At 39.5% G+C, this 20,184-nt stretch overlaps 1 protein-coding gene across 2 annotated transcripts in view; it reads right to left on the reverse strand.

Annotated features, from left to right (window-relative positions):
• Positions 1 to 18,705: 18,705 nt before the first annotated feature.
• The window catches only part of CWC27 (CWC27 spliceosome associated cyclophilin), a 112,021-nt gene continuing 110,542 nt past the window's right edge, over positions 18,706 to 20,184 (reverse strand). For both annotated transcript variants that reach the window (XM_064500501.1, XM_064500500.1), the window contains one exon: positions 18,706 to 19,124. In XM_064500501.1, coding sequence (XP_064356571.1) covers positions 19,101 to 19,124 — 24 coding nt within the window. In that variant the 3' untranslated portion in view covers positions 18,706 to 19,100. The remainder of the gene's footprint in view (positions 19,125 to 20,184) is intronic.

The raw sequence follows: 20,184 nt of genomic DNA on the forward strand, positions 1-20,184 counted from the left end.
TTGTCTTTTACTGCTGCATGTTTATTGCAAAATGGCCCACTTGCAGGCAACTTTTCCTCAAACACCTAATAAATGAGGATTCATAAAATTTCACTTCCAGCTATTTCAGTTATTCTAAATATGCATTTCCTTGCCCAGTGAATATTGTTGATACTTTTTAAAAAGTTCTCTTTACTAATTGCCTAGAACTGTAGGGCTTATCCAAAATCCCATTTTTCTTGTCACTGTCCAAACAAAAAGACAATCCACATTGCTTGCAATTTTAAAATCTCTCATTATATGCTCTAAAGCTGGTGTGTGGTGTGTTTTTTGTTTGTTTTTGGTTTTGGAGGTTTTTTGCTTTGTTTTTACAATGGCAGTGGTGTTTTGGTTGTGTGTGTGGTAGCACTTTGTTCAGTTTGGGAGGGGGAATGGAATGAAAATTGGCTGAGTGCAAATGAATCCCCCAAGAGACTGGGAAATGCAAAATCAAACTAAATGATCAGATCAGATTTAGGCATATGAAAATGAGCTGTATGCAAAAGCTGAATTGTGAACAGTTTAGTTGCATTACTTGTCCTTTTCCTCTGAGATCTCTCAAATGATGAATAGTAATCTGTTACTTAAAGATGAAATGAAATGATTTGATTTCCAGACACTTTCAGTAACATATCCCCTTTCATACGTGCTTAGTGTCTGCGTTTGCTCTGCGCCATTTCAGAGTTTGCTTTTCCAGCTTCTGTTGCAAATTTTTGTAATCCTACTCCTCTTTGGCCTGGAATTCTAAAATCAATCTGCTCTTCCCCAAGAGAGAGCTACGTCTGACCGCAGCTGAGCTTTCCTGTGAGAGCACTGTCCTTGCCTCCCAGAGGTTTAGTCTTCCTCTCTGTTCACCCTGTCACAGGCTGTGACAGCACCCACGGCTGGTATGCTGTGAGGATGAAGCCTTGGCAGCAAGAAGCCTCGGCTTCCAGTTCTTGCAGGGTATAACGCTGTGTAGTTTGTGCAGCCTCTGCTATAGAGCTCCTCCTGTTCGCTGGTGTACAGCATGCGTGGCTGCTATGTCACAGCAGTGCACTCAAATGCTGTGTTTCCGGCACTTTACAACATGCCTCTTCAAAGCTTGAGGCATTGGCATGATGCAGAGCCCTCTTCTTGATTAATATGGTACTGAAATGCCTATCTTGTGCTGATGCACTTACTGCTTGGTGAGGAGAAAAGAGAGGTATAGCATGGCCCCACATGGAGCAAGCAGACAATTTCTGGAAGGCTTCAAGAGCCACACTGGTGTGTAGATCACTGCCCGTATGCTTCAGCTGGGATTGGAAATTATTTTGCTGGAAAAAAAGTTTAACTGTTGAAGCACAATCTCTGCAAGGCAGAGAATAGTGATATCCTATTGTTCGTGTCTGGGTCTTGAGATGGTATCAGGAGGGCCTGAGGAAGGAAGTTGCCACTTAGCTTGTGACTCTGAAAAATGCCATCCTTGTGGAGGGAGACGTATCCTTCTCACCTGCTGGGGAGAGGAGGAAAAGCAATGAGAGGACATCCATGCCTCCAACATTATGCTGCTTCCAGACTGGGCGATGGTGAAATTTGGTGTCTCCTCTTAGTCAGGCTGGTGATCTGATTGTGTGCTAAGGTGACCCTGTGGTGGTAGTAGGGTGGCCTCTCTTCCCAATAGGTCTGTTTTGTATGAGGAACTATCCGGTCCTAAGCCTCCAGGTAGTAGGAATATTCATGGGCCCTCCTTTAAGGCTCTCTGGCAGTAGGTATCACTTTTTCTGTGAGCATTCAGGCTCCAACTGGTGTTGCCAAGCATCTGCCATGGGGTTTTTGGGGACCCTCAGTGTGGACCCCAAGGACCATGCTCTAGCTCAGAGTGGGAAGATGCTATTTTGAGACTGGGCCTGGAATTGAGCTTCGCGATGACCATTATCATGCACTGGGCATCAGGCTAGGGACAAAGTACGGGACAGGGTCGCTGCTACGGGAGCTGCTGACCATGTACAGGGCTTCAGCATACATACTACACTTGCCTAGCAACTTGCATGTGAGTACAGGAAGGCCCTTTGGCTGGAGGAGCAAAAGGGTGAAATCAGCAAGGCAGACTTCTCCCACATTTTCTTCAGAGGATCATCTCACAGTCTGCTCCAGGGAGCTTGCATCACCTAGGCTGTAGATGATCTCTCTCTGAGGGAGAAAACCTGTGCTGAGCTTTATGTTTAGGAACTCTGCTCCTTCTACAGAGATTGTGGGGAATGCAAAAACTGTCCAGGATTAGGAGCAGAGGATTGAATTCAAGCATTGTTCTTTGAGAGACCTGTCCTATCCTCCTGCTTTTGGGTTCATGCTCCTGTGAGCAGCTGAAAGGGTGCTGGGTGAGTTGTCCTACCAGCTTGGAAGCCTAGCAGGGCTACTCGAGAAGAGGGCACCTACTGCATCCATTACATTAGCACAGGAGAGACTGAGTAAAGTTGTTGCACTGGTAGCTGTGCATGATGGGAGTGAGTAGCTGTTTGTCACAGGAACCTGTAGAAGCACTTAAGGAACAGTAAGTCATGTCTCCTTTTTTCGTTGTTCTTTTTCGTCCAAAAAAAAAATAATATTGGGGTCCACCTTCTAACTGTGAGGTGAAATACTGTGTTTATAATATTCTACAGAGTGTGATAATGAGCATGTTTTACTGAGCTCCTGGGCAGACAGCCCATAATTTCGATTTGAGATCTATAGTTAAATGGCAAAAAGGACATTAGGCCTCCTCCCAGGACAAGGCAGCACAGCCCTGCCTTTGGCAGCCCCTTTGCAGACCTGCTGCAGTGACGCCTCTCAGCTTTCTCTTTCTCCTAACCCTAACCCTAGAAGTTTTTTCTGGCCCATGGTGGGACTAAATGCTGCATTGCTGGCCCAGACAAGACATTCCTCCCAGGACAGGTCTCTTGACAGCGCAGCCCTTCCTTTGGTGGCCCCTTTGTAGACCCACTGCAACGCTGCCTCTCAGCTTTCTGTTTCTCTCAACTCTAATCCTGACTCTAACCCTAGAATTTATTTCCACCATATGGTGGAGATAAGCCCCCATCGCTGGCCCAGACAAAAAACTCTTGACAGGACAGGTCTCTCGGCAGCACAGCCCTTCCTTTGGATATATGTTGATGCCTGTTGATAGGGATCAATACTGATCATTATTGACACCTGTTGATAGGTATGGAAGTGGACAGGCCTCAGTAAGGATCACTGTCGAGAGCTGTTGATGTCAATAGTCATTGATGCCTACCGAGAGCAAACTGGGTCTGAAAGTGAAAGCTGAGGTATGTGTGGAGATGGAGAGGTACTGATGCCTGTGAGTAGGGCTGGCTATCTCTAGATGTCGTTCCCTAGTGTTGTGTCTGGTAACTGGTACTCAGCGCAGCCTCTCAGTGTTGTGAATGGTCAACTTTGATAGTCACCAGTGTGTCCTGCGAGCAGAATCATTGCAAGAAGGAAGGCTGTAGACGCCAGTGGAGATGGAGAGTTATGGACGGTGCGAGAGGCAAAGCTGTAGATGCCTGTGGAGATGGACAGGTATCGATGCCTGTGACTTCTGTTTACTGTACTTATGCAGTACGTTTGGAGTTACAGGGGCATTTTTTATTTCTCAGCTGTGTCTAATGGTGCTTGCTTATGTTCTGCATCCTGTGAGTCATCTCCCACTGTCCAAAGCCAGGAGAGGGACTACAGAGGTCCTTTATACCGGATGGACTCTGAAGGGATCCAGACGGTCCCATAAAAAGGGGCCTTTCTCCCAGTGGTTTGTGCCTGAACTGTACCTAACCGGGGGGATCCTTACAAGCCAGGGTGGTTCATCTAGCTGTGATAACTCGCTCTGAATTCTGCCCGCTTTGAAATGGTTTAACCATAAGGAAGTTGGCCTCTCCGTGTGCATTTTGGTCCTAATCTGACCAGTGTGAAATGGTCTCAGTGAGAAGGTGTGCCTGTAAATAATACAAAATCTCCTTAACAGCAGCTGCTTTGTGTGAGGCCTTTGCCATCAGCTTGCACTCTACAACTTGGAAGATGGTACATACTGACGTGCTAATGTCCGATTTCTTGCTGAATATGCTTGTACCCTGACACGTGTATCATCCAACTAATTTTGTCCCCAGATTAGCAGTATGTCTGTAGCCTCCCATGGAAGAGAAGGTAGCTGGAGTTGTGTGTCAGGGAGGATATAGGACAGGACCTTGGAAAATGAGGCAGTGGGAGGAGGAAGCTAGACGTCTAGAGTCTCGGCCTTGGCAGTAGTGTGTGGTGTCTCAGCTGGCTCGTCCTTAAGAAGCAGCCCTTGGCTGGGAGCTACGGCAGTGATATAACTTTCTGGGAGAAGGCTGAAGGGATGGTGAGGTGTGAGAACAGCTGATTGGCAAAGTGTTTTCTCTTGCCCCAGCAGTGTCCAGATCATTTTTTGTAAGAGGCTTCTAGGAAAGAGAGAGATTTTTTTTGATCAGAGGAGACACAGCAGTTGGTTGGAGTCAGGCTGCTATTTTAACTATAGCAAGAGAAGATATGCATGTGGCTTTGCAGGGAGAAAGGATAGAAGAATCCTATTTGAAAGTAAGAAAAATAGAGTGAAAAAGGTGTTTTAAAGAAATTCTAGAAAAGATGTAGGGAGAGAGAGGGAGAAACTGAACTGTCATCTGATATTTTTTGTCTCCTCTTTTTTTTTTTTTTAATACTGTGACTCTAAATAGACCTTTTATACTATGAAGAAATCTAGTAGTGACTTCAGAATTAAGAGTATGTTGAAAGGTATTTTGAAAGAATGACTAAGCCTTATTTTCTCTGGTAAAATTCATATTTCATGCAGTAATCATTTTAAAACTAACAACTTTGGGGTCATTAAGCCTTTACAGGGGAACTGACTTTGCATTTAATATTTTCTAATAAGGGAGAGAGAGAACAACTCTTTTCTAACAAAGTAATTTCTTTATTTTAGCATAAATATAGCTGGAAGGGTGATTTACATAAAATCTTGGAGGACACATTGTGTAATCCTTTTGAGAGATTTTCTGTCCATTTAGCTTTTTAGGCATGTCTTTATTTTACTTCAGAGAAAAAACATTTGTATTTCATACAGTTCAAAATTAATTTTGTGCAATACTAAGCACTAACTCCATGATCTCACCATAATATGGTGAGAAAATCTAAGCATAACTGTGGAGAGGAGGAAAAAATTTTCTCTAATCTGCCAAGAGACTGTCTTCAGCAATTTCCAAGCTGAGTTCTTTGATAACACCTTTTCAGATAGTTCATGAATGAAGCAGATCTCTTAATTTATTTTAATGGCATTTGCATTCAATCTATTTTATGAATCTAATGGATACACTCGATAAAAATCTTCCCAGAACTCTGCTGAAAGGGAATTCAGTAAACAACCTCTAAGCACTGTGATAATGCATGACTATAATTTGTTTCAGGGTTAGTTTACTAAATATACTACTATTGTTTATATACAACTATAGTTTACAGTTTCTAAGACTTTGCCAGTCTTGAACACAAAAGTACCTCAGAACAGCTTTCATCTGAATGTTAAGGTCTCTAGCTAGTCTAAAACTAAAGTCTTGAGCTTGAGATCTAGTTTCCTGGAAACGCTGGATTGGTGCTCGATACCTAAAACTTTCACATAGTTCTGCGTGGATGTGGAAAAACAGCCAGAGTTCAAGTACTGAGCAGGAGTGTGTTCTGATTAGATCCCAGTGGGATGAAGTGCTGTCTTCAAGCACTTCATTTAATTTTTATTTGTGAGAAATGGGCCAATATAGCAAGAAACTACAGCCTGCATATTTTGCAGGAGAGTTGAACTGCTTTCAAGCAGCAGTGTACCCATCTGTCTTCTGCCCCGCTAATGCCTCCCTACAACCTAGGAGTAGGTTTAGCATAGGCGCTCTTGTAAAGAGAAAAATTTCACATTAGTGGAATCCGTGCAATAAGATGGAAAGTTTGACATATGCTTTTCTCTTTGATCTTCCTCCAAGACAGTGTTTGGCAATAACAAAATGTAGTTCTAGTTAGCAACATAGTAAGAATAACTCATGCTATCAATTAGGTAAAAATGATATCCTACTGGGTAGAAGAGAAACAATTGTTTTGCTGCAATCAGTGTATAAAGAAGCAGTGCTTTGTAGTTCTAACTCCTACTGCTTCGCTCTAACAAGAAAACAAATTTTCTTTCAGTGCACAGCATCAAAGCACAAATGAGGTGCAAGCAGACAGAGGAGATAAGTTAGCACTGTGTCTGAAGCAGCATGCGAGTGTCTCTAGCTGAGACAGACTGAGACTCTGTAACACGCTTCTCGGGAGCGCAGCACAGGCCACGGCGTTCAGATGTGGCCATGTTTTGTCCAGCAGGTTCTAGGCTTTTCTTGGCAGGGGAGGAGGCCTGCCGTCCAGTCTGACTCTCGTTCAGCACTGATGCAGGACTACTCTCATTCAATTATTTTTATTTAAACTGAACTTTTAACCTTTCCCTTCAGACCTGAAAAGAAGTTCCGTGCTATGAATCTTATTCTGGAGGGTTTCAGTCTTGCTTACTACATTAAATTCTTCTCATTTTAGAAGAATGAGTGCAGCACGTGCCTTTTCTAGGGGACATACCCTTGACTGTTGTTTGGCTAGCTGTTTCTTATTGTCCTGGGGACAAAAATTTGGAGATCTAAGGCACAACAGCTCTCATGATAGTGACCTCTGTTTTGATTAGGTAACACTCACCAAAAAAGAGTTGTTGAAGATATCCAGAAGTATTCATTTAGTCAGACGTTGTCTTGGTTGGGTCTGAGGAAGGCACCGTCTCTCTCTGTTCAAGAAGTGTCTGGCTTGAGAATGGTCAGCCTTTGGAGCATGTGATGGGATGGTCCTCCAGCAAGCAAGTCAAACATTGCTCCATGGGCAAAACTTTCAGGCCTCGTTAACGTAGACAGAAAACGTAAAGCGCCAATAGTAATGCCTGGAGCATTAAGGCTTGTGTTGATACCAACAAATAGCCATGTTCTGCTAGCAATACGTCCTGTGAGAAAACTGTTACCCTTTTTCACTTCTATGTTGTAACTGATGGCTCTGCTGATTTCCAGAACTAGAGCAGTATACAGAAACACTACTGCTCCAAACTATACTAGTATACCAGTGGGGAAAACAAAAGACGATTGCTTTCCAGTCCAAAAGGGTTTTCAAGAAAATATATACTGTTTCCCTTCAGTTCTATTTAGTGAACTACCAGGCCTGGAAAGATCACCAAATCCAGCTATCTAAAGTCTCACTGATGTGCATAGAAAAATCAAGGTGCCAGAATCAAGGGCTAGGTGATAGTGGGGACTGTGTTGCTAGGCACGGAGCAAGGCAGATACAATTGTACGTGCTTAATCACAACAATTGGAATAGAAGATGCACCCTGATCACCCTGATTGTGTCCAGTTATTTCAAAAGATAAAGACGATGGATTCTGTTTCCTCATGTGACATTGGGGCCTTCTTAGACCCCAATTCCTGTTCCCATTATCTTGCCTTAAGCCCAGTTCGCTTTCACAGAGGTAAGATACCATTTTATATTCACAGTCACTACTGGAGTACCCACACACTTAGTATCTCCGTTATCTTCTTTCTCTCTATAGCAGAAAGGCTTCCTCTCTGTGGCAGTACACTTGACTAAAGTGTAAAGAACCATGCGGAGATCAGTCTAAAAGCAATTGCTGGAGGCGTGTCATTTCCTTTTTGTAGATGTGGCAGATCAGTTGTGAAATGACAGGTAAGGACAGTTGTTCTACCTTCCTCTTTGCTAGGCGGAATTACAACCATTCATGTGAGAACATTTCAGAAGTGAAATTTTTCTCACTATTTTTCCTAGATAACAGAATTTGCCATGTCAACATAGGGAAGAGGCCTCTACAGATTTTTTTTTTTTTTTTTTTTTTTTTTTTTTTTCCAGGAGCTCTGTCCCCTTCCTGATCTGAAAAGCTTCAGAGAGCTTGGTAGTACTTACCTCTGTCATACCATCTTTTCAGACCAGCAACTGGCTTTTGATTCAGTTTTACACATTCATCCAGCCAATTGAAAGGATTTGAGGTATGCATATTTTTGCAATCTGCAGCCAGAGTTTACTTTGTTATTGATAATGATGCACCTGTGGAAAAGAAATGCCCATGTCTGACTTTAAGCCTCAACTGTTATGTTAACTTGGTTTGTAATGCTGGATTTAGTGACCTATGAGAAGTATTCTTTATCTTGCACAGACTATATAGTATTAATGGCAGGCTAATTTACATTTCAGCTAATATTTTTTCCTTCCATGAGATAGTTTTTTCTCCACTTCCTATTATTCTTCATAACATGATGAAATTACACTTACCTTGATAGCATGAATTTACTTTGATTACCTAATTTCCTTCTAGCACATGGTAATAGGGCTTGTAGATAACAAAGAAGTAACGTAAGTTAACTAGTTTGGCAATTTGACCTATCTCGTATGGCATTCTTAGAGCAATCTGGAGAAGTATGGCCTAGGTGAAACTACAGCCAGAAGGACCTGCAAGCATGCTGGAGAATGAGACTGGAACTCATAGTGGTTGTGACTAGCTAGAGAAACTTCCTGATAAAAGTAGGATACAGTTCAATACAGATGAATGCAAAATACCACTTTGGGGAATAATCAACTGAAAAAATACAGGATGGGAAATAGCTGCTAACAAGTAGCTCACAAGCAAAGAATCTTAGAATTACAAAGGTTCACAAGCTGAACATGAGTCACAAAAAGTATGTCACTGGGAAAGGGGGAAGCACAGCCCAAGCTTGGGTAAATAGACAGGAATCCTATGAATTAAGTTTCCTTCCTCTTTTTATCACTAGTGGGGCTTTGATCAGAATGCTGCGTCCATCCTTTAGGTACCACAGCTAAAGAAGAGTTCAGGCCAACTGGGAGAAAAGCTAGAGAAGATCAGTAAGAATGATTTAGAGATACACAAAACATGACTAGTAAGGAATGAATTAAAAATTTGGGCTTGTTTATTCTAGAGAGGAAAAACTTGAGAGGAGACATGATAGGTCTTCACATATGTAAAATACTGCTGCAGAGAGTAAAAGGAATAAATTGCTCCCCATATTCGTTCAGAGTAGGACAAGAAGATACAGACTTAACTACAGCAAGGGAGACTTCGCTTAGATTTTAGGAAAATCTTTCTAAAACCAAGAATTGTCATGCATTGGAAAAGACTGCATTGGGGAGCTGTGTAATATTCAGGAAGAGAGCTTAAACAAACCTCTGACTTAAATTATGTAGGTACATTTGATTCTGCCCTGTCTATTCTGACCTGAAATCACGCTTAGTGGCTATGTAGTTGTTTGGTGAGCTCTGTGAAAAGAGGCTGCACTATGTAAGTACCATATATTAAGCACAGAGCCAAATACTATGAAAAGAGAAGCTTAAGAAATATTCGTATCATAGGAAGCCCACTGTGTTTTGGTGTAGGTTTTGGCACTAAAGATCCTTGACTTATTCATTCCTGTTAAATGACTCTAGACTTATCTTTTGTTCAGGTTTGACCTTTGCACAATATCAGCCTTTTTTTCATCCTTGGAGTTGTTGCCTGTATTCTCCCTTCCTAATATTGCCTATATTTCTGAGAGGTATAATGCATATTTGTTCACTTAGTCTGTGAACCTACTCCATGATAGGATCTCTTTAAAGCTTTTAAATCTTCTTTTGGAATGTACCAGCTCAGCCTCAAAGCTGTCTCTTCAGATGTGTTCCTATCAGCCAGAAAACATGCATTTTAGGTATTCAAGGCAGAAGTCTACAGATAATTTGAGGCATTGAGTCTTTGCGCAAGATGTCTTTGGAGCTGCACTTCAGCCAAGTAATTTAGCAGATTTTTTTCTAAAACTGTGTTCCACAGTGGGTGACCAGAAGCTACAGTGTGTCCATAGCTGCTTGATATTATGACTTGCTCAAATCTATCAGAATGCTCTTAGTCTTTTCTGTGCTCACAGGTGGCCACTGCAAGGGCCACATGGTATTATTGCAGAAATAACAGATGGTCTGTCATGGTCAAAGCTCTTTCCTTGCCTTCTCCCCCTCCAGGCTGGAATCTGAACAAAACCTTTGATCTGAAAACTGAGAAGCTTCAGGCTGGGACGGTATTCTGATACTTGTGAAATGCAGATTGGATATAAGCATTTGAACAGCCAGATATGAGAGAGCAATACTCTATTGTCTGGTTCCAGTTTCAGTAGCATAGCTGTTTTGACTGACAGTGCATAAAAACATTCTGAAAAGCAAAAGAATAGTTGCTTACTCTTCCGTAGTTTTTCTGAGATGGTAAAGAGCCCAAAACATCTGCACATTTGGGAGCTGTCGTAAGTGTGGACTTAAATGGCACAGTAACAGAGGAAGAATGGCAGCTATTCCACAGTTCTGCAGAGTAAATTAATGTTAATTTTCTATATTGAATGCAGAAATGTCATAGAATACTGTGGTAGATATATTAGGTATTGTGAATCCTCTCATGCCATGCAATTTTCCTTGAAATGACTAGCTAGGTTTTTTTTCCATACCTACGAACCACAGTTGCCCGCCTAAGTTGCTTACACAGTTGCACCATTTTCCCAGCTCCTCTGTCAGCCTGTGGGGTCTCCTCCTGTGCTTCCGTTTCTCCAAATCTTACAGTATCCTAATGCCTGATACACTGGGATTGTTTGCATGCCAGTGAATTTTCAGTACTATAATATTATGGTGCATGTGGCAGTGCTTTTCTGTTGTGGATTTTGTAAACTCAGTCTCTCGTGAACTGAAATCAAAGTCGTCCTTCTTGGCTCCGTGAAGAGATTCTGAGAGTGGATGAGTGGATTTCCTCTAAGCTGTCCTGTCGGTGTTCTTGGTAAAAACTACGGTGTGTGGCAGCAACAAACTACTTTGTCTGTTTTTTTTAACCACTGAGGTGTTTGAATAGAGAAGTATTCAGCAAAAACCTATTTCAATAAAATGTCATATCTCGTGAATAAATTATCCTTTTAAACAGCACGTTACAGGAATCAATACTGATATCTGAATAGACTTTATACCAGAAAAATACATTGCATTCCCACCATAGCTTTAATCAGTAACAATGAATTTGCAGTACAGACTGGTTTTAGACTTTACCTAAATTGTTTGCCCCTGTGAAAAAAATGTAGTTTACTAGAAAAACTGTTGCAAATTGACTAGAAATAAAGTCTATGGGTCAAACTTGTCTCCTAAGAAAGGAGCTTGAGAAGAAAGAAATGCGCTTGTTTCATTTTACCTTCTAATCTCTTTCTGAAACTGTTGGGTCTGGTACTAATTACTTCGGATATGAAGAGTGTGTTATCTTCACCTAAGTGTTCATAAGAATCATCTGTTGGTGTTCCTGCCATTCCTTTTCAGTCAGTTGCCTGTTTTAAGAGTTTGTGTAGGAGAATATGCTGTCCTGTTTGCTTATGAAGTCATATGCTACAAATTTGCTTCTGAAAAATCTTTTTCATTTTGAATATTCAGGTAGCTACTGAATTCAGATGTGTTTCTCAGTTGTGCACTCATATTTCTGGTTAAGTTTAAGAATTCCAAAAATAATATCAGAGAGGAAAACTCAAAAGCTCATTGCTTTTGTGGCTTTTTTCACTGAGGCCAGTTTTAGGCCGTGTTTCCAATGATCAGTCTGTACTCTCTAATTCTGTGCTATATACATAAGCTGTGTCTGCTACAAATGATGTTTTTTTTAGCCTCTCCATATAGCCTATTAAACAGTAGTTGGAATATTTCCAGCCCTAAGGAGAAACCTTTGGCATAAATAATATTGTCATTTGGATAGGCTAGACATACTTTTGCAAAGTGACCTTGTAAAAATATTGTCTGAGGTATGACTGAGCCTAAATTATATGACAGTGAGGTAGTATATTCTGGTCCCTCCTGAACCACCTGAAATTAAACAAAATACAGGAGAATGCATCAGATTCAAAGGCTTAAGAAGACTGTTTATTTGGTTGCAGACCTTTATGTAAATTTGTTTGAAAAAGCCAAACATTGCTCACTGTGTTTTTTTCTGTCTGATGATTTTTGTCTTGAAATAAAATGTTAGGAAACACTGGAAGGAGATTCTTCTGCCTGCACTGTGAATGTAAGTGTGGCATAGCTGGGTCAGAATAATTTTTTCCTCTCCGTTTTACAGCTCTCTCAAATGTTTTTCTGTGACATTCATTAGCAGGGAGAACTTGACCGTTTGGGTGCTTTACATGATGATAACAGCTTGCTCTCTGTTGAAACATGCATGTTTCTGTTTGCCTTCAAGGGTTGATCTTAAAAATTTCTTCCTAATCTGTAGAGGAGTGATAAATATTATAGCTAAATATCCCATTTACTTACTCATCCCCTGAATCATTATTCAGTCTTTAATGCTTACTATATCATCTTGCCAAATTTATTCCAATTTATAAGAACAAATGAGGCCAACCCACTTACAAACTTAAATGTAGAAATACCTATCTATTTTCATATTGCATCATTAGAAATAATTCTTTTGCTTATTGTGTAAACTTTTGGGTTTGTATATGCTAGAAAAATAAGGGAGAGTGTAGTATAGTTGTAATCTTTTCTAAAATGACTATCCGTATATTGAATTGTACTTCTGTTTTCTTTAACCATGTTCATGAAATATAGCTTGCAAACAGTAATTAATAATTATGGAATTTTAGGTTTAGAAATTACTGTTACTTTCTGCCATTCCAGTGAAATAACTTTAGAGATGAAAGAATCCTATCCCTGATAATATAGGTCAGTTCATAAAGGTATTTTGGTATAATTAGAAAAATACAGTGAAGCTGCAAAAAAGAAGAATGGGAAAACACTAGGTTGCTTATAAATCAGTATCTCTCACTGCTTGCAGGGAACATGGAGGGGCGCTCGCTATAAATGGGTGAAAGAAACATTCTTTGAGTGCAATGTTGTATTGAAATATGTTTGACTCAGAAGTAACTTCTGAAGAGAGCATACACTATTTTGGAGCCAAAATTTCAATACCTGCTGCAAAAATGTAATCTTCCAGACTGTGCTCAATTTAGAGAGTTTCAGCTTTTAATGCTTGGTTGCTGCGAGAAAGAAGCTGCAAAAAATTAAAGGCTAATCTAAAGCTCTTCTGTCACAGCACCCTTTTAATAGTAAAGGGGAGCAAGTGTAGACCTTAACCTTATGGATATTAGACTGGACTTTCAAGTTCATAATTCTCATCGACTGGGGTATATGAATGTCATATCTTGCTGTGTTCTGTAGCCAGGGCCTTTCATAAATAAAAATAGGGACCATCATAGCAACTCTTTATATAAAAAATTGTTTTCTCTTCCACGTGATCTTCTGAGTCAAGAATACTAGATTTTCCCTGTAGCTTCCCCACACTGCAAAATTCCTTCATTTTGATTCTGCAAGTTTATTCATAGAAATTTATCTTTTTTTTTTTAACTGAAGCATTGAGAATTTCTTTTCTTTTTCAAGAGATTCTGTCTTTTGTGAAGTCTCCATCCAAACTATTAAGGTAAAGTCCTTATTCTCCCCCTCCACCCCTTTTTTTTGTCCTATTGGAAAAGGTTACTCTCCAATATTTTATATCTAAAAAATGGAGAAGCATAGGTTTGTAAACCCCCTCCCCCCAACTAGCTTTCAGATGTTTGTACCATTTAGGAATCCTACCAGTTGCCCATTATAGGCTGCAGTCAGAATATTCTCATTCTATGTTCAAATTTCCTGAGTAGCAGACATTTCATAGTAAGTCAAGTAGTGTCATGTTAGTGTAACAGTCTGACATATTAATCACCTCTAGCAGCTTCTAGCTTTCATCTTTTATGTGCAACTTAAATAACATGATTGAGAGTGAACAGAGAAAACGCTTTCAGTGTGGTGCTATTTCATTATGGTTTTCAGATGTTGTAGAGGTATTTTTTTAATTCATTACTTTGGAAGTAGGGAGGAATGTCTTTGGAGACTTTATTACTCAGCTTCTCCAGACAGACACCCAGTACTTTCCTATCTGATATGAAATTGTGAAGTGGTGACAGAACACATGCTCTGATTTGTATGAAGTATAGGTCTGCTGTTTTCACAAGCCCTGCTCGAAAGAAAAAGGACTAACTCAGATAGCAGTCAAGACACAACTAAAAATGGACCCAGCTGCAGGGGGTGAAAGGGCTGGAACGAGAGCAGGAAAAGGAAGGCCAATGTGGAAGCAAGAACAAGATTTTCTTTCTAGTGTGTGGTCTGATTCTTTCAGAAAACTAATAAAAAATAATAATCTACTTATCTATCACTAGTCTTGAAGTGGTAAGCATGTATTAATCTGATATTCTGATAATCAGGTTCAAAGGTGGCAAACTCTCTTCCTTGGTGACAGCGGGAGACGGTATTCCAGAGTGCTGTCGTCTCGGGCTACATCTGTCTATAAAACTTTCTGGCTACTAGAGTCAAACTGAAGGATTAATTTATGATATCGATTTCTTCTGCAGAAGTCCCAAACTGTGTCTTTTCATTATTCAAGTCTCTTCCTCTTCATCTAGGCTCATTCGGTACCTTAACTCTGTGTGGTATGAAGTGGATAGATGTGAGCTCATATTTAGCCACCTGAAAAAACTGTTAGTGGAGCACTGAATCCATGTTGTAAGACTTTATGAAAAGGAGGGTATGATGCCATGCTTACCTGGCTGCATGTTTTTAGTTATCTATCTATCTTTGAGCCGATGGAGTGGATTCTGTGTGTTTGGAGCACAGATGGAGGCAAATAAGCATTTGTTTCTTTAAATGGAATAAACCTATTTTCAGATGAAGCATCTACAAATGTGTTCTGCCATAGGATGCCCTATGGAACATGGTGGTTGTGACACTTGTTTGCATTAAAAGTGCTTGACAGAATGACTCTTCAAGAGTGTGATCTTTAATGGAAGTATTATTGCCATTTTTAAGCTGAACTGCAGTCTGTTAGAGTATAGTGAAATGCAAAGTGACTGCATTAGGTGGTAGATATATTTCTGATGTTCTTAAAGGGCTTCCAGGCAGCTAATGCTTTTTAGGCTAAAATACTTTTAATGCTGTCCTTTTCTCTGAAAGCAACAGCAGCTTCATATCTGCAAAGCTTTCTTCAAGTACAAGTCGTCATTAAATCCATTATTCTTAATTTATCCTCATTTTATATATTATGCTGTTTATTGTGAACTTTTTACATGTTGGTATATCTACTTTGTGGAAGAAGACCTTGCTTGAGATAGAATTAAATCTATCAGGATATTGGGTAAGAGCTATGTGTTTCTGTACATACTACAAATGAAAAAATATCTGAAGTTAAAGTTTCAGTGAGCAGGCTTATAATTGAAAGTTTATTATGTTTAAAACATTTTCTCTGTGTATCTTTTTTTTTAATTTCAAAAGTTATTTGGTTTCATACTTAACATATCTAATGTGACCTACAGGGTAAAGTGTAAAATGTAGCTTCCACTTAAGCGTGGCACATGAGTACTTACTCACCTGGAGACTTCTAGGTCTGAGGTGCTGCCTGAGGAGGAGGATGGTAAATTGGCTGTTGAGGTGAGCTTGGGTAACGTGGCTGCTGGAGGCGGGGGGAGCAAGAGCAGCCACAGTGCTGAGGTAAGGCAGTTCCTCTGACCCACCCTGAATGACTTCAGATCTACTCTGATTAGCAGGGAGAAGTGGGGACCTGGAGGCTTCGCTTTGGGGTAGTGATAGTCCTCATCAGCACACCAGCATCCTATCCAAGGAACTTGAGTGCCATCTCATTCCAATGCAGGTGCTAGCTGTGTGATGTGGCCTGCCTCTGTGTTTCAGTGGAGCCCTGTGGTAGATATTCCTGGTTAGTTGGACATTCTACATCCAGAAATGTGGTCTGAGTTTTGAGTTTACATTCTCTGTGCTATATATACTTCAGCAGGAAACTTGCTTATAAACACAAGTAAGTGTAGCCACTGTATGGATCAGTTCATGTTTTGTTATTGAAGGATGCAAGCACATATCTACATCTTTCACTGCAGATATACATGAAGGCGTCCCCTCGCCTTCTAAAGGCCTGCGTCTTCTGTCATCATGTCAATAATGACAGATGTACATATATCTGCCAGAATGAGGCAGTCTTGAAATGTCCATTTTGTCTGATGTATTTACGTTGCCAAAACTTAACTTTGCCTCTTGCAAACTTGAGGTCCTCTAGACAAAAGCAGACAAAAGTGTTGTGTTGTTCTTTTAACCATTAGAGTTCAGTCATCCTTTTAGTGGGGAAGGGAGACAGTATGGGAACAACCTCTTCCCAAACCCAGTCACACTGCAATGCAGCATTGCTCAGGGAAAGCTACGTATCATGATGTTGTAGACTACACCCCTTACAGCACAGGCGTCTTGGTTATTTGGCAGAAATAAACCAGTGTCAGTAGTACAGTAGTATGTCAGTGGTGGTTGGTTAGTTTTTTTTTTTTTTTTTTTTTAAGCTCCAAAACAGCAAGGGCACGTTGTAACCCAACTAGCTGTTGGCCTCATCACCAGGATCTGAGGCAAGCTGTTCAGCCCTTCCTTGAGGATCTTGCTAGTACCAGGTGTGACCTAGAAGAACTTTATCTACTTTAAATACAGCTGGTCAGGAAACAAGAATTTGAATTTTACCAGAATGCTCTGTGCACAGATTTATAACCCCCCCCCCCTTTTATTCAGGGTAGTTAAACTTCTAAAGAAGTAAGAGGTTGTTACATTGACAGTAGGCATGACTGGAAGGTAACCCTGACCTTTGTGCTCTAACTCAAAAATTCTGTCATAATTTGGACTTGCACCATTTTTAGCTTATTAATACAAGTGTACTCAAAAAAAAAAAAAAAAAAAAAAAAAAAAAAAAAAAAGGCAGGTGGAGGATACCAGATCATACCCTACAATTTTAAACAGTGGCCTTTTTCATGGAAACTATTTACATATCAACACTGCTGTATGCATCTTCAATCTGGGTGAACTGTGGGCACAACTAGTATTGTTTAGGAGAGTAAATTTCAAAAGCAAGTGCTAAACACTGTTTTTTGTATTAGCAGTGCATAGGAAAGGGTCTTATATATTACAACTATACAGAAATCATGCCACCTATGTTTACACATATAGGCAAGGTATAGCCACCAGGCAGCATGTTTCAGAGAACTGTAGCAATCTCAATCTTTTTTCTTAGAGGTTTGTATTCTTTGGTTTTGAGTTTATGGAGCATTATTTGAATGCATGCTTTTGACATCAATTTTATATAATTTTGTTACTAGAGGTGTCTTAAGTAAAATGCAGCCCTGCATTTGTCTTAGTGAAATGAATAAAAGTTCGACAATTTACAGGAACTGATGTGCTCACTTGCAATAATGACTATTTCAACTCAACTTTTGTCTACACACAAAACAATAAATAGGGATGCCTTAGTATTTGTCAGAAGATGTTCTTGGCTTTAGCGATAGCAGCCCAATACAAAGGGATTTAATGATTAAATAACTTTGACTCAGTAGCTTGTGAATGGCAGTGTTTAAGAATGTAACCCCTCTTAACTTCTCTACACCATGGTACAGTATAATTCACTCAGGCTGAGAGGATAATGACAGCTTTATACAGGAACTCACTTCACACCTCCAAGTTTTCTTCTTATCTCAAAGATTACACAGTACATTAAAGCAATATTCTACATTAATCTAACCTCTGACATTTGGGCCGCATTACCCCACTGATGCAGGGTTATGTATCTCACACCTCAGCCCCTATCAAGAAACTTGGCAGTGGCAGTTTGATAAGGACACCATACTTTACTGAACTTGTTCTAAAAACAACATCAGCAAACCACTCTTTGGTCACGCTTTTTAATGACCTTGCTCACTTCTGTCCCACTTCTTTAGCTATTGCACATATGGGTAGTCCATGTTTCTGTAGCATCAGAAATGCTGTAATAGCAGAGCTTTGAAGCATCCTATTTTCTGCAAAAAGATATTAGGCCCTGAAGGGGGGAAAAAAAAATCTGTAGAAAGACTTTAATCTTCTTTTGGAAACTTGAGATGTTAATTTTTAGATACTAAAATAATTGTTAAAAATAGGATTTAAGTAAGCTTTTAATGGGACTGATCAGAATTTTAATTTTGTACTGGACTCAATTAACAAACTAACCTTCATTACCAGTTATTTTATAGTGAAAATTCTGCCAGAGGCATGTTTATTGTATTGCAGCAGTTTAAGCAATCATTGTGGTACATTCAAAATCTCTTTTTGTTAATGCAGTAAAGTTAGTGAAATAACACTCAAAATTGTGTATTATCCTGGCTTCCATACTAGCATTGGAATCTGTATTTCAAGACAAGGAGAAATTAACTAAATCCCCAAATTAAATTTATTTTGTTTCAAGAAGGTAAGGCTCATTCTGAGGACTGTGCTGAAAGTTTGGAATTTTGCAAGTGTATCATCTTAATTCTGTGATAGAGTGGGTCAGGAAGGCAGTGGTTACTGCTAAAGTGTTTATACACCTTATCAAAATAAATAAATATTTAAAATCATAATTTCAAAAAATTTCAAAGGACTGCCGATGGGGTTTTATCTTCTAATTTTATGCTTACTTAAATGAAATTTGGTTCATTATCCTGAAAGCTTTTTGATTACCATATACTTATTAAAGAATGGTAGCATCTATTTTAATGAAAATACAGACCAAAATCAATTTGGCTGTTTTATTAAATACACAATTCTAAAAACCTTTAAAGAGAGAGCTTGGATAATGCACTGAGAACGCTTTCTTTACTGCGCAACTGAAGAAACAAAGGATAGCTCTGCTGCAAAACTAGACGACAGGTTTTTGAGAGATTCCTTTTCACACTTACTCAGTGATATTTTTAGGAATTAGAGTTACAAGAGAGCCAGTGCTTTACTGCAGTCACTTTTCAAGTCAGCCCTGGCTAGCTTTACATTCATTTTATCTCCTTTCCTTTTTTTCTCTCATTATCTTTTTGCTTTCTTCTCTTCTCCTCTTATTTACAGGATTCCTTGGATCATAGATCTCAAAAGTGTCTTCATCCTGCATGCTTGCATCTTTCACTTTTCTGCTTCTATCTTCAAATTGAAGTACATGTGACATCCTACAAAACAAATAAAACATAGCTCAAATACAGTGAAAAAACCTGAACATTATGATTTGTAATTATATGCATAGAAGGATTTTAACATCAGGATTTCTTTTTTTATAGAGCAGAAAAAGTTCTGACTTTTTCCTCAGTAGAGCCTAATATTATAGTGTAACCACTCTTCTGAAAAAATATTTTGAAAAATACAGCTAGAGTTTGTTCTGCTGGGTTTTATTTCAGGTACTGAATTCTCTTGTCTTGCCTTTTTCTATTTAGTATATCTTCCCTAATGTACTGAATAATTTTCCCAGGAACAGGGAGTGTTTCTCAAGTTTTCCTATTAGTCACTTTGCACTTCCCTTCATGGCTATGGTTAGTTGCAAAACGGGAGAGGAGCTTGCATGGAAAACTCCTAAAGTAGGTACAGAGAAGACCAAAAAGGGAAGGCTTCAAGTCCTTCTGTTCCTTAAAGTGGTTCAGGTTGTGCTTTTTAATTCTCGGACAACAGACTGAACTAATGTTTTATTCGAGCCAAAGTTTTTCTGTTGCTGATTAGAAATTTTCACCATACTGATATTTCCCCATTTCAACAAATTTCCAATAGTCTGAAAACATCACCATAATCTGCAGTCAAAAGTAGTTTGTTTGCTGTACGTAGTGGCAGGAAAGCCTGAAGCCGGTCAGCTCTGGCCTTATTAGTAGGTGACCCTGAGGGGAGAATTAATATGGAAGCTGTCAGAAAACTCCCAAGTTTTAGCCTAGACATACAAAAATCTTATAGAAAAGGTTCAATTATTTGCTCTACTTAAAGAAAGATGGGAGAAAAAAAAAAAACACACAGATGCTTACAAGTTTACCAACTGTAAACCTATTGATCTTTACTGACAATTCAGATACTTTTCCGTATCACTGGCTGTGGTTTTATTTTAAGTACTTGAGCTTGGTTATAGGATTAACACTTTTCACCACAGCTGTTATATTTTAAATGAAAAAACCACTTGACTATTTAACAAGACTGTTGAATATACAGTAGTAGTAAAGCTGCTGCTTATAAACCACTGGCAGGAGAACAAGT

Source organism: Dromaius novaehollandiae, chromosome W (assembly GCF_036370855.1).
Source record: "Dromaius novaehollandiae isolate bDroNov1 chromosome W, bDroNov1.hap1, whole genome shotgun sequence".
NCBI lineage: Eukaryota > Metazoa > Chordata > Aves > Casuariiformes > Dromaiidae > Dromaius > Dromaius novaehollandiae.